Source organism: Enhydra lutris, unplaced genomic scaffold, assembly GCF_002288905.1.
Source record: "Enhydra lutris kenyoni isolate GAN:26980312 unplaced genomic scaffold, ASM228890v2 scaffoldscaffold1, whole genome shotgun sequence".
Classification (NCBI taxonomy): Eukaryota; Metazoa; Chordata; class Mammalia; order Carnivora; family Mustelidae; genus Enhydra; species Enhydra lutris.
Genome location: NW_019154085.1, coordinates 44,887,208 through 44,901,858, shown reverse-complemented (window position 1 = coordinate 44,901,858; position 14,651 = coordinate 44,887,208). Strand labels below are relative to the sequence as shown.

At 48.7% G+C, this 14,651-nt stretch overlaps 1 protein-coding gene across 1 annotated transcript in view; it reads right to left on the bottom strand.

The window, feature by feature from the left end:
* Positions 1-107: 107 nt before the first annotated feature.
* LOC111141678 (selenocysteine lyase) overlaps positions 108-14,651 on the bottom strand; it is a 36,160-nt gene continuing 21,616 nt past the window's right edge. Inside the window, exons 8-12 of the mRNA XM_022494429.1 lie at positions 5,960-5,996; positions 4,413-4,496; positions 3,787-3,889; positions 2,508-2,583; positions 108-1,207 (exon numbers count right to left, since the gene is read on the bottom strand). Of these exons, the coding sequence (XP_022350137.1) occupies positions 1,054-1,207; positions 2,508-2,583; positions 3,787-3,889; positions 4,413-4,496; positions 5,960-5,996 (454 nt within the window). The 3' untranslated portion in view covers positions 108-1,053. The remainder of the gene's footprint in view (positions 1,208-2,507; positions 2,584-3,786; positions 3,890-4,412; positions 4,497-5,959; positions 5,997-14,651) is intronic.

The following is a 14,651-nucleotide window of genomic DNA, read 5'->3' as shown; positions in this document are numbered from 1 at the left end:
TCCAGTGATAAACTGGGGCCACTACGCGCCCCTCCCACACCAGCTCAGACACACCAGTGAGCCCCGGAGAAGCACCCACTAGAGAGACTGTCAACGTCTAATACCAGCATTGGAATATTTTATTAGTTCACTGAATTTCTGACAGTGGTTTCCTCAGAGTCATCGTGAAGTTCTTGGCACCTTAAAACCACACGTTAAAAGTGTTCGGCTAAGAAATCGATCCTATGCAAAGGGTCTCTGAGAGTCACGCCCTCTGAGGTGCATGGGGATGTCACAGAGGACATCACATCGGGACGTCACAGAGCCTTGGTGAAGACAGAAGAACCCGTCTGGGAACAATATTATGATGGAGCAGAGCAGGGAATGGGAGGATTTCCCACCACAGGAGCCACCCGGGGTCACGTAAGCCTGGTTGCCTCCCGACTCCCACACCGGAGCTGGAACCCTGAGTGAATGACCACAGGAAAAAGGCAGAGGGGCTTGGGGGCTTGGGGGCTTTGGGGGCTCCGGGTTGCCACCAGGCTGAGTGAGGAGGTCAGGTAGGGTGGGCAAGTTGGGGGATATGGAGCAGGGGGTTGACCTTGGTGGCCCCCCTGTGGAGGAAGGGCTTGGGAAGGGCGGAGTGAGATCAGAGGGCCCAGGGGTAGATGGACCAACAGGCAGGGGAGGCCATGACTGCAGCAAAAATCGGGTTTCCTATGTTCATGGTAGCAAGTGACAATGGTCTACAATACTAGGATTTTATCTTCCAGGGGAAACGCTCCCTTCCAGGAGGGTGGCACTCCCAGCTCCCCATAGGGGATGCTTCTGCTTCAAGCTGCGCCACCGGGCGGCAGGGACAGTCCCACACAGGTGTGTGTGGCCCGTGGGGTCTGCCTGCCCAACAGACGGGCTCTCTGCTGATCCGGGGATGGGGGACAGGGAACAGGGAGACGGGGACGGCGAATGAGCGCACCCACCGCAAGGGACCATGTCAGACACTCTGGGACAAATTAGGAAGAGAGCCATCCTGGCCCAGCACTTGGAAGGGCTTCCTATGGGGGGTCCTTGGCACTAGGCCTGGCACTCCAGCCGGGCCACGGCCTGTTTCAGGTCCTGCACGATGAGGTCCACCTCGGCCCTGGTGGTGCTGCGGCCCACGCTGAGCCGGAGCGCGTTCCTGGCCACGTCGGAGGGGATACCACAGCTCAGCAGCACTGGGGATGGCCTGGGGGGTGGTGAGAGCCTGTGTCAGCTCTCTGTGCTCCCCGGGTCTCAGAGGAGATGGAGGCACAACCCAGAGCGCCACCAGTGTTCCCAGAAGCTCTGGCACTCCCCTTCCCCTCCCTCCCCACTGCCGCCAACCCTAGCAGGTGCTCAGATCAAGGGCCAGCAGGCACCCAAGGTGCCCACACACACAGGCGCTGGGCAGAAGCAGTGCAGCCAAGGTCTCTGTCACATTACAGAGCTCCTGAAAGCCATCTACACAAACGCCCCGCTCCCTATGCACAGGGCTAGGTGGGAGCAGGGACTTTCATGGCTGCAGTTCCTGAGGGTCCAGGCCAGAGGCCCCCGCAGAGCAGGGGAGAGAAAGGACAGGGCCCACAGCTCCTGGCCCCCTGCCCTCCCCTGGGTGGGTGGTCTCATTCCTATTCCAGGGGGCACCCCCCCTCCCACCCTCGCAGGGGCCACATCAGACACCCGTCCCCACCCAGCTACGCCCCCAGCCCCTCCTGCCCCTCGTCCCCTCCCCTTCACCTTGTGGCTGGTGAGACCACGGACTACACCTGCCTCAGCAACCCTGTCTAGGAAACGGGCCACACAGATCCCTTCTGGAGGGCTGGGGGAGCATTCTGTGAGCGTCCTTCTGCAGTCCACGCTAGCCCCGCCTCACTGCCCCTGACAGCCACTTGGCCACTCAGGCTGCCACCTGCCGGCTCCTGGCCTCCCCCACCCTCGTGCAGCCCTCTCTGACAGAGCTCTGAGCCATGACTGGGCCTGGGCATCCCAGCCCAGCCCTCGGACTCTGGGAGCCCCCTGGCCTGAGGGGCTCACGCACCACGCCAGCCAGACTCCCGGACAGCCCACTGCTGACCGTGGCCCGGCTCCTTCTGGGGTTCTGGCGGCCTCACCCAGCACCACACCCAGCTCTGTGGGCCCCCTGCTCATGGTGAGTGAGAAACCGTGGCCCTGCTCTTCCTCCACCGGGGTCAGGCCAGTCTCAGGTGCCCGGGCTTCACATCCTCTCCTCCTGCCCTGGCCACGACCACTCAATGGGGCTGCTCTCCTGGGATCGCCCTGCACCCGGCAGGGCCACCCAGAACCAACCTGGCCTGTCACAACCTTCCCAGAGCCTCTCACTTTCCCAGGACAGAGGGAGCTCCTGCAGCCTGCCTAGCCCCTCCCAGCTGACCCCCACTGAGGCTGCAGCTTCCCCTCCTCTCCTTGGAAGCCCCAGGCCCGGCAGCCTCCTCTGGCCGCCTGGCAGACAGGCACTAGATACTGCGGCTCAGGCGCGCGGCACTTACCGGTCCATGTGGTCCGAGTGGCATGCGGCCCCCACGCTGGCCAGCAGCGTCCTGCACTGGGCCAGCACTGCACGCCCTGTGGAGACACGGCATATGGCCGTGGGCGGAGTGTGCCAGTGGGGCCCCGCCTGTCCGCCTCCCCTCTGCCCTGCTGCAAGTTTGGAGGCTCCCTCCCTTGGGCCCCCTGGGGTTGGGGGGTGGCTCAGGGCCCAGGCCCTCTCATCCCCCGTGACGGTGCAGCAGGATCCAGACAAGATGCTTCCTCCCAGACACGATTCCGCCCTAAAATCTGGCCTCGAACATGTTATTTCCAGTCAATGGCCGAAGAAGACGCCAGAACTCTCATCGGCTGCCTTACTTCCTACTTTGTTGTCCCAGTCATGACACTGAAACTTAACATCTGTGTTTTCTAGAGGTGGAGACATTGGAGTGCTGTTTTGGTTAAGCCGGAAGGCATGTCCCTCTACTTTCACAAGCAGAGATATTAGAGTAATAAAGCCATTGGCCTAATTAAAAGAATCTGTCTCATTTAAATGGACATAGGCCTCACCGAAAATGATACATCTATCCCCACAAAAACAGGGATGAGGACTTGATGTGCTCTTCTTCCCACAGCAAGAAGAGCCGGAGCAGCGGCCAGCAGCGAGGCGGCTTCCCAGTGCAGGGTCCCATCCCCCAGCACAGTGACACCTGCCCAGGGCCAGTCTGTGGTGCAGACACACAGTGCTCCCCGCGCCATCCAGGGAGACAGAGGGAGCAACCCCCTCTCCCCTAGGAACTTCCCCAAACTGCTCTGTGCTCTGCAGACATGCTTCCCTCCTGCTCAGGGCACAGAATCTCCTCTCGGTGGAACACTGCTGGTCAGTGCCCTGGGTGAGCTGTGTTTTGTCTTCTGGATTCCAGCGATCCTGCTGGTCCCCAGCCTGGAGGCAGTTAGCGTGGGAACTGAGAGCCCCACAGGCGTGCACGTCATCCTGACTCTGAGCCAGATTTTAAAGTTGACTGCCTCTCCTCTCCCTGTCCTCATCACATTCTGTCAAACTTGCTGATGGAAATGGATGAAGGAGCCCAGAATTCAGTCTCATCTTCCCTCTCTGCTTCAGTGCCCACGAGTGCAGGGCACAACGGCAAGCCCCCCGGCACCCACGTGAAGAGCCTGGGCAGGGAGAGCAGGAAATGGCCAGATCAGCCCTGCCTTCTGGGGACACCCACCCTAGGGGGCCGCTCTGCTACCTCTGGTGCCCACCACCCTACACGGGGACCAGGAGACCCTTGTCACCTTGAAGCTGGGGTCCCTGGATGGAAAAGTTGCATGTGTTGGGGAGTCGCTCGGTCCCTGGAAATTGGCTGTTCAGATGGATTCTCTGCTTATCAAATTCAGCCTGAAAAGGCAATGAAGACTTCAGAGATAGTTTCAAAGCACACACCAGCCTCCCCACTCCCCACCCCCAACTAATGTCTGAGCTTGAGCCTTTTCTGGAAAACAAAATCTCAACCTTGACACATAAATTAATTAGTTCATCCATAAGCATCTACCTATAATAATTACAGGGATTCCCTAGAAAGCAAAATTATTAGGAGAAAAAATTCCAAATACGTGTGACCCTCCACCATACAACCACCGAACACCCAAGCTCCGGTGTATTCCTAACATGCCTCTTCAAAGATCAGCCACTTGTCCAGAGCCCACTTTGGGGGTTCTGGGGGGGGGTTCTCCTGACTCAGGCTTCTGTCCTCTAGCCTCTACCCTGCCTGTCCCCAAGGTCCCCGGACTGAGTTCCAAACAACCCCCACCCTCATCCTGCCTGCTGCCCGGGGCGGTACCAACCCTGACCCTCAGCTCGCGGAGGAAGCATGGGGCCCCCAGACTTCAGGCCACCCCACTCCCGCAGGCCCCAGGCTCACCACCAGTCGCTCCTCCAGGTAGTCTCGAACATCTCTCATGTGGGCCTCGTAAGCCTCGCAGTTCCTGGTCACCAGCTCAGCGGCCTGGGGACAGGGACAGCAGCAATGTGAGACAGCATGTTCGACTATCATAGAGCAAGGAGAATAAAACAGCCTTCCAATGCAGAGGCGAGATTTCCTGATAGAGAAGTGACATTTCCTCAACTGCTCTCTTCCTGGAACATCGGGGACAGTTGGTATTTACTGAGTGCGGCCAGGAGACTGGGGGCCTTGATAAGAGCCTGAGAAGGGTTATCTTCCCTCGTTCAGCAGGAATTTGCTTTACCAGGTGCTTCCTGCTACCTCCAGGCACCAGAGATACTGCCTGTGATAGCAAAGAGCACTCCCAGTTCTCAAGGCACAACCAGCCCAGAGACCAAGGGCGGAAGGGAAGAGGGAACAGCATCATACCGAATGAGGAGAGCGCTCTGGCGGGCGCATGGGGCACGCGGGGCGGGCGTGAAGCTGACAATGCATGAGCTAGGGTGCTCATGGCCATGGCAGAGGGACAGGCAAGTGCGCTCCTGGGATGGAGTGACTAAGGGGGACAGGACCCCGGCACCCCACAACAGGTGGGGTCAGGTACGAAGTGCAGCAGCACAGATGCACATGAGTTTAAGAAAGAGGTGAGATGCCCTGACTCGCACATGTAATGATCACTCTGGATGCTGCGCAGAGAGTGGCAGGGACCACAGCAGGTATCCAGATTGCAGATGGGGATGACCGGGTCCAGAGTCAGGGGCCACAGAGACATAGAAGACACAGACCTTGACATCTTGTGGAGACACAACAGACAGATTGTCCCAGACAGACTGCCTGCTCTTCAGTGAGGGAGCCAAGGACCAGGTGGGACTGAGGCACTGCCTAGACTTCCACAGTGAGGTCCAGGATGGCAGGAGGCAGCATGGGGAGGGAAGGGAACCAGGGAGGAGACACACACACACCCATGGGCCCAGAGGGAATGTCTAACAAGCAGGCAGGGACCTTGGTCTCTCAGAAGAAAGGTCAGGACCTGCCCCGAGATGCCAAGTTCAAAGCCCTGAACACAGGCTGGTGGAGCTGCAGGACAGGGTGAGTGCCACGAGGGAGCAGCTGTGGCCAGGAGGCCCAGACGGTGCTGGGAGGCCCTTGGCAGGTGAAGAGGCCAATGTCTGGCCAGGGCAGAGGAGAAACTAGCCGGAGTGAGGCACATGGTGAAAGCTGGTACTTAGGCCTGGAGTCTGAGGGGGTCTGGGCAGGCCAGTGCATGGCCTGAGCCCTGACCTGTGGGCTCTGACGCCATCTCCAGGTAGCCAGTGTCAGAATTGAGTTCAGGAGTGGGATGCCTGGCTGGTGCCGCAGACCTGCCCTGTGGGGGAACCTGCCCCCTACCCTATGTCCGTGGTCGGGAGCCCTGTGCGCTGGGCAGGCAAGTGGGAGTAAAGGAGACTAGGCCGGGGGAAGACTCCAATTCTCCCGCACCCGAGACAAAGCGCCTGCTCCATGAGCCCCGGCTCACCGAGGCTTACCTTCCCGAGGCCGGCAATCATCGGCGTGTTCTCTGTCCTGCAAGAGACAAAGGAGTTAGTCCTGTTGCCACACAGAGCAACAAACCAATGTCCCAAGATGGAGTCTGGTCTGTTAAAGTCATGAGTTCAGCCGGAACCAGAATCACACACGCATCTTTCCCAGGCACGGGCCACGTGCTCGCCTCTGTGGTGGCAGTGGCCCCCCAACCCTCTGATGCCAAGCTTCCTGGTCCAGGTACCATCGCTATGGCCCGCCTGGGGCAACCCTGGAACAACCCCTGGGTGTCCTCAGGGATGATTCTGTCTGGACCCTTCTCCTGTGCAGGAGAAACCCCTCCTCCAGCTACAGAGCCCAGGGCCCCCATGTTGAACCCGGCAGGGGTCAGAGAGCCCAGTTCCACACTATTCCCATCAGCTGGCCAATCAGTTGCGCTCTTGACTGTCACGTGGGATGAGTCGTGGGTTACTAGACACTGTGCATGTGCAGGAAGGGGCTGGGGGACCCCTGCAGACCAGAGGCTCACACTCCGACCTAACAAGCTAAAAACACAACTCTTCACTCTATTTTCAAGAAAAACAAAATAAATCGCTAACATCATAATTTTCTGAATTTTCAGTTTGGGCTGAAGTTTGCTTAAACCTTTGGAGCTGGCTGCTGCTCGCTGACCAGCAGATAACAAGATAAGTGAACAGGAACACAGGGCATTACAGGTAACGTGATCCTGCTGATCTCCCTTTGACAAGTTCATTGGTCAGTTCTGTTCCTGGAGACGGGTTCTGGCACCTGGGGTGGTCTGGGGAAGAGCAAGGAGCTCTGCGTGGAGAATCCAGATGTCTGAGCTTGTCCTACACATGGAGTCCTAATGTCATACCCTCTCCGCATCTCACACCCCTCATCTGTGGGATAGCACGGCCAGACCAACAGCATCTCTCAAGGTCTCTGCCCTGTGAGTGCCTGGAGGGGCTGCCCAGGTGGAAGAGCGGGGACCCTGTGTAGAACCCGGCACCTGTCCCATCCTCCCTCCCCCAAGCATTCGGTCAGCTACCTCTGCCTCCATCTGGAGTTGTGCAAACCTTGCTTCCCACTCCTAGTCCCCATACTGAGCTACCCTATTAGGGTCTCCTGAACACATGGTGTTCTATTTTTTTTTTTAAATTAAGGATGATATATATTCATATGTGATTAAAAGAAATAATACAGAGACATCCTGTGTACCCATTACTCAGCTTCTCCCCAGTAACACTGTGGTACAAGATCACAACCAGAATACAGATGAGATATAGAACATTTCCACCACCTCGAAGGTCCCTCCTGTTGGCCTTTTATACCTAGACCCGCTTGCCTTCAGCCCCACACCTTCCTTAGCCATGGGCAACTGTTAATCTGTTCTCCATCTCTAATTCCATCATTTCAAGAATGTCGTATAGATGGAACCCTAGTTATCATTTGCGGGGACAGGCTTGCTCCATTCTCCATCATTCTGTGGACACTCCTTCCAGGCTGTTGTGCGCATCAGCAGCTAATCCTTTTCCATTACTGAGCAGTGTCCACGCAAACTGTGCCACAGCCTGTTAAGTCTCATTAAAGGACATCTGGGCTCCTTGCAGTTGGCGGCCATTGCCAATAAAGCTGCTAGACACACTTGAGTGCAGGCTCTTGTGTGAACGCAAGTCTGCATGTCTCTAAGTGTCCAGGAGTGAAATTCCTAGATGGGATGGTGGATGCATATCTAGTTTTAAGAGAAAATGCCAAGCTGTCTTCCAGAGCTGCTGTCCCATTGCCATTCCCATCGGCCACGTTTGAGTGAAATATCTGTGTCATCAACGCACTCCGCGTTGTCTCTGATTTTTATTTTAGCTGTTGTGGTAGGTGTGATGTCTCACTGTGGTTTTAGTTTGCATTTCCCTAACAGCTAAAAATGTTCCAGGTCTTTTCACATGCTTATTTGCTATATGTCTATCTTCTTTGGTGAAATATCTGTGACTGTCTTTTGCCTATTATGTGACTGAATTGTTTGGGGGTGTTGGCTGTTGAATTTTGAGAGAGTTTCCTTTATGTACTCTAGATACTAGTCCCTTGAGGATATATTCTAGTGCACAGCTTGTCTCCTCTTAACAAATTCTTTTGCAGGGTGAAAGGTTTAAATTTTGATGAAGTTCAAGTACCAATTTTCCCTTTTATGGATGTTTTTGGTATCAAGTCTGAGATCTCTTTGCTAAGGCCTAGAGCCTGAGGATGTTTTCCTGTTTTTTTTTTCCCACTAAAAGTTTAAAGTTTTTTGCTTCACATTTAAGTTCACATGCATCCTGAGTTAATATTTTACAAGGTGTGAGACTTGGGTTGAGGATCGTCTTCTGCCTAAGGATGTCTAATTGCTTCAAAGCCATATGGTAAGAGTGTCTCCACCAAACTGCTTTTGTATCTTTGTCAAAAAATCACGGGGGCATATTTCTGGTTGTATCTATTCTGTTCCACTGGTCTGCTTGCTGGGCTTTGATAGAAATTGGGCTAAACTGATTTATCAATTTGGGGAGAACTGACCTTTACAGTATTGAGTCTTTTGATCCATGAACATAGTATGTCTCTCCATGTATTTCGATCTTTGCTTTCTTTTAGCCACATTAGTAGTTGTCAGCTTACAAGTCCTACATCTGAATATTTCTGAGTGATTATAAATCATACTGTATTTTTAATTTTGTTGTTCAGATGTTCATTACCAGTATACAGAAATACAATCAATTTTTGTATGTTTCTCTTATAAACTGTGATCTTGCTGAATTCACTCATCAGTCCTAGAAGTTTTCTTATCTGTTCCTTGGGACAGAGACCATCATGTGATCTACAAAAAGAGGCAGTTTTACCTCTTCCTTTCCAATCTGTATTCCTTATATTTCCTTTTCTTGACTTCTGCACTGACTAGAACTCCCAGCCCTGCTGAAAAAGAAGTGAGAATGGACAACCTCATCTTGCTCCTGGTCATAGCAGTAGAACATTCGGGCCTTTGCTGTTGAGTGTGATGTTGACTGTAGGCTTTTTTTTGTAAATGCTCTTTCCAAGCTGAAGTTCTCCTCTAGTCATACTGTGAGGGTTTTTAATGAATGAATGAATGTTAAATCTTATTAATGCTTTTTCTGCATTAAATTATGTTATTTTTCTTCTTTTTTAAAGTAGGCTTCATGCCCAGTGTGGAGCCTAGCACTGGGCCTAAACTCACAATCCTGAGATCAAGACCTGAGCTGAGATCAAGGATCAGATGCTTAACCAACGGAGCAACCCAGGCACCCCAATTTTTCTTCTTTAATATGCTACATTACATTGATTGATTTTGAAATACTGAAACAGCCATGCATCCTTGGAACAAATTCCATCATGATGCATATATTATTTTTTATATATTGCTGAATTCCACTTGCTAATATTTTGTTAAAGACTTCTGATTCTAAGTTCATGAGAGACATGTGGTTCATAGTTTTATTTTTTTGTACCATCTTTATCTGGTTTTAGTATAAATTGATAAAATGAACCAGGGAAATGTTTCCTCCTCCTATTTTTCTGGATGAGACTGAATAGAAATGGTGTTAATTCTTTAAATGTTTGGCAGGATTTTCCTGTAAAACTATCTGGACCTAGAGATTTCTTTTTGGGGAGTTTTAAAATTACAAAATTAATTTCCTTTTCCTAATAATTATACAGCTATTTAAATGATCAAGTGTCCTATTAGGTAAGTTGTGGTAATTTATTTTTTGATGAAGTATTCCACTTCATCTAAATTGTCAAATTTGATATTGGCAATTTATTTCTTCTTTCCTTTTTTTGTCAGTCCTACTAGAAGTTTATCAGGTTTTTAAAAATTATTATTAAGTTTTTCTTTTCATTCCAGTGTAATTAAAATACATTGTTATGCTAGTTTTAAGTGTACAATATAGTGAGGGATTTGTCAGTTTTCTCAATATTTCTAAAAGGCTATTTCTTCATTTCAATTATTTTTTAAATATTATTTTTGTGTTAAGGGTGTCTGGGTGACTCAATTGGTTCAGCTCCTGACTTTTTGATTTTGGCTTGGGTCATGATCACAGGGTCATGGGATCAAGCGTTCCAAAAGACTCTGCACTAAGCAGAGAATCTCACTCTCTGCCCCTCTCACTGTTCTCATTCTCTCTCACTAAAAAGAAATAAATACAATATTTAAAAAATTATTCTTGTTTTCAATTTCATTAATTTCTGTTCTCTAGTATTTCCTTATGTTTGCTTTGGAGTTATTTTGCTCTACTTTCTCTAAGTTTTTCAGGTGAAAGCTTATTGACTTCAGAGTAATCTTCTTTTAAAAATGTTTAAAAAAATTTTTTTAAATTAAGATTTAAATTAAGATTTATTTATTTATTTAGGGAGTGCTTGTCAGTAGGGGAGAGGGAGCAAAGGGACAGGGAGAGAGAGAACTCAAGCAGACTCCCCACTGAGCGCAGAGCCCAACATGGGGCTTGACCTCATGACCCTGAGATCATGACCTGGGCTGAAATCAAGAGTCAGATGCTAAACTGACTGAGCCACCCAGGTGCCCCAAGAGTCATCATCTTTTTTTTTTTTTTTTTAAAAGATTTTATTTATTTATTTGACAGAGAGATCACAAGCAGGCAGAGAGGCAGGCAGAGAGAGAGGAGGAAGCAGGCTCCCCGCTGAGCAGAGAGCCCGATGTGGGGCTCGATCCCAGGACCCTGAGATCATGACCCGAGCCGAAGGCAGCGGCTTAACCCACTGAGCCACCCAGGCGCCCCAAGAGTCATCATCTTTTTTTAACACATACATTTCAGTGCTATAAATTTCCCTCTCAGCCAGGCTTTAGCTGTCTCACAAATTTTGATAAGGAGTGTTTTCATTTTCATTCATTTCGATGTATTTAATTCTTTTGAGCCTTCTTGTTTGACCCACGGTTTATGTAGAGGGTGTTGTGTGTTTCTAAGTTTTTGGAGATTTTCCTAGTACCTTCCAGTTATTGATTTCTGGTTTGATTTCACTGTGATGAAAAACGCTCTGTATGATTCCAGTTCTTCAAATGTAATGGTTTGTTTAATGACACAGGACATGGTCTTAGTGTATCTTCTGTGACTCTTGTAAAGAATATGTATTTTGGGGACACCTTGGTGGCTCAGTCTGTTGATCATCTGCCTTCGGCTCAGGTCATGATCCCAGCATCTTGGGATCCAGTCCTGCATCAGGCTCCTTGCTCAGTGGGGATCCTGCTTTCCCCTCAGCCTGCTGCTCCCCCTGCTTGTACTTTCTCTCTGTCTCTCTCACTCTCTCCCTGGAAACAAATAAAATCTTAAAAAAAAAAAAAAAAGAATACATATTTTGCTGTTGCTTGAATCTGTTGTAGGGTGAAATTTTCTAAACACCTCAGTTAGGTCCTGTTGGTTGTTGGCTGTTAGTGAGTTCTTCCATATCCTGGCTGATTTTATCTAGTTGTTGTATTCACTGTGGAGGGAAGGGTAGGGAAGTCTCTATCTGTAATTGTGGATTTGTCTGTTTCTCTTTTCAGTTCAATGTTTTTGCCCCATATACTCTGCAGTTCTGTTGTGTATCCCATCACCATTTAGGATTGCTAGGCCTTCTTGGTGGACTGACTCTCATCAGTATATAATGTCCCCTTTGTGTCTCTGGTAAAATGCTCTGCTCTAGAGTCTCCTTTATCTAATATATAGCCATTCCCACTTTCCTTTGATTGATGGTTTTTTGACACATACTTTTCCAGTTTAAATTTTCAACTTCCCTCTATCAATATATTTGAGGTGAGTTTCTTATAGGTATCACATATAGTTGACCCCTGAACAACCCAGGTTTGAACTGTATGGGTCCACTTGCATGCAGATTTTTTACAGTACTGTAAATGTATTTTCTTCTCCTTACAATTGTCTTAACATTTTCTTTTTCCTAGCATACTTTGTCGTGAGGATATAATATATAACAAATATAACACACAAAATAATGTGTTAACTGATAACTTATGTTGTCAGTAAGGCTTCCTGTCAACAGTGGGCTATTAGCAGTTAAGTTTTATGAGGTTAAAAGTTACACAGAAATTTTCAACTGTGCAGGGGTTTGACCCACCAATCCCTGTGTTGTTCAAGGGTCAACTGCAGTTGGGGATTTTTTAGTTTTTTAACATTTATTTGAGAGAGAACAAGAGCATGCACACACAAGCACAAGTGAAGGGAGGGGCAGAGGGAGAGATTCTTAAGCAGACTCCCTGCTGAGCATGGAGCCTGATGCAGGGCTCAACCTCATGACCCATGAGACCACAACCTGAGCTGAAACCAAGGGTCACACGCATAACTGACTGAGCCACCCAAGCACCCCAGTTGGGTCAATTAGGAAAAAAAAAAAATCACTCTGTCAATCTCTGTCTTTTAATTGCTGTATTTAGACCATTTACATTTAATGTAATTAATGTTAGGGCTTGGGCCTCCCATTAAAAAAATTTTTTTTCCTGTTTGTTCTGTTTTTTATTTCTCTGTTTTCTTCTTCCCACCTCTCTGTGAGTCATTTGAACATTTTTCAGAAGGTGAAGTGAACAAAAATCTTATCTCCTTTTACATAATTTTAGTCCTCCTCCATTTAAAATTATCTTAAATATTTCTTCGACATATTTTTTGAACCACCTCAGACAGTGCTAAAATTTTTGCTTACACCATCAAACATAATTTAGAAAACTTAAGACAAAAGCCTGTTTTACTTACCCATACTTTGCTTACCCTGCTCTTTCTTTCTTCTGATGTTCAAGTTTCCTTTTTTTTACTACTTCTTTTCGGTTTAAAGAGCTTCTTATAATCACTTTCAGCATAGGTCTTCTGGTGGAAAATTCTGTTAGTTTTCCTTTATTTGAGACTGTTTTGATTTTTTCCTTTATTCCTGAAGGATATTTCTGCTGTGTATAGGATTCTGGCTTGACAAAGCTTTCAACACTTACAAAATATTGTGTCACTTCCTTCTGGCCTCCAAGGTTTCTGATGAGAAATACACTGCTATTTGAATTATTTTTACCCTGTAGGAAAGGTGTCATTTTTTTCTTCTGTCTGCTTTCAAGATTTTTTTCTTTGCCTTCCATTTTCAGAAACTATGTGCCTTGGCATGGATTTCTAGTGGTTTCTCCTGCTTGAGATTTGTTCAGTTTCTTGAGTCTGTAGGTTTATGTCTCTTGCCAAATTTGGGACGTTTGTAGCCATTATTTTTTCAAGTTCTTTTACATCCCACCTTTTCTCCTCTCTTCATAGGATGATTGTTAGATTTTCTGCTACTGTCCCCACAAGGTTCCTGAGGTGTGTTGTTCATCCCCTCCGCCCCAGTCTAGTTCCTCCCTGTTGCTTAGATTGCGTAATTCTATTGTTCTCTTCCAGTTCAAGGGTTTTTTCCTTGAGCTGCACTGTAGAACATCTACTGTGCTTATTTTAGTTGCTGTAGTTTTTAGTTCTAAAATTTGCACTTAGTTCTTCTTTACTTTTTCTTTGTCCTTGTTGACACGTTCATGCATTTCAAGTATGTTTATAATTGCTCATTGAAGAATTTTTCCTGTGTCTGCTTGAAAATCTTTGTCAGATAATTCTGACGTGTTTGTCATCTCAGTGTCAGTACTGGAATCTATTCTCTCTCTCTCTTTTTAAAATTCAATTTAAGATCTTTTTTGTTCTTGATATGTTGAGTGGTTTTCAATTGAAACCTGGACATTTTCATATCATGTTATGAGAATCTGGATGTTACTTAACCCTTCTGTTTTAGCTGGCTTCTTTTGACGCTGCTGTGGCAGGGGGAGGAATATGCCAGTTCATTGCTTCCAGGTGGAGGTTCCCTACTCAGCCTGTGTCAACACACAAGGGGAGGACACATCTTGGCAGTAAAGCTGTGGGTGGAAGCCCTTGTGGTCTCCACTGACCCCACAGTGGGGATACCTCGTTACTGGCTGGCAGGGGTGAAAGTCCTGGCTCCCTGCCAGGCCCTCTCTGACACACCTGGTGTGGGTATGGAAACATCTTGTCACAGGCTGCAGGTGAAAGTCTGGGCTCCCTATTCTGCCTTTGCTGGCATGGGTGGGGATGGCAACAGTTTACCATTGGTGACTGGCCAGTGGAAAGTGGGTATTGTCTAAAAGTTCTCTGTCTGAGTGCTGGGAAATGTGTCAGCCTGACAATCCACAGGCCTGTATCCCTGGGGCTAATAATACATTATATGTTAATTTAAAAAAAGGTTTCTGTCTGGCTAAGCTGTCCTGCTCCTGGTCCACTGTCCAGAGAGAGTTGGTTTTGGTTTGACATTTTTTTCTGTCCTCAGTGTATCTGAGTTACAGGCTTCCTCAGCTCTTAGTCAGGGATAAAGGAGGTGAATGAACACCCAGGGAACCCACTACCATGTTGTTCCTGTTTCTCCTTGTTGGAATGTCTGATAAAAGGTGTGGCCCTGGCACCACCTCATTCCCTGGGTACAATGTCAGCTTATATCACAGGGACACAGGAGCTGTCAGAAAGGAAGCTAGGTGCTCCTGTGCAACTCTGCTCATCCCATCATCATGAGAACAGCAGCATATCTCGGCCAGAAGGCCTCCAGCTTTGAATCATCCCGACAGAGACTCAAGATCTGTAAATGTGCAGAACCCATCAATGGAGCAAATTCGGACTCAGCAGTGATGTAGAAAGTGCTATTACAGTT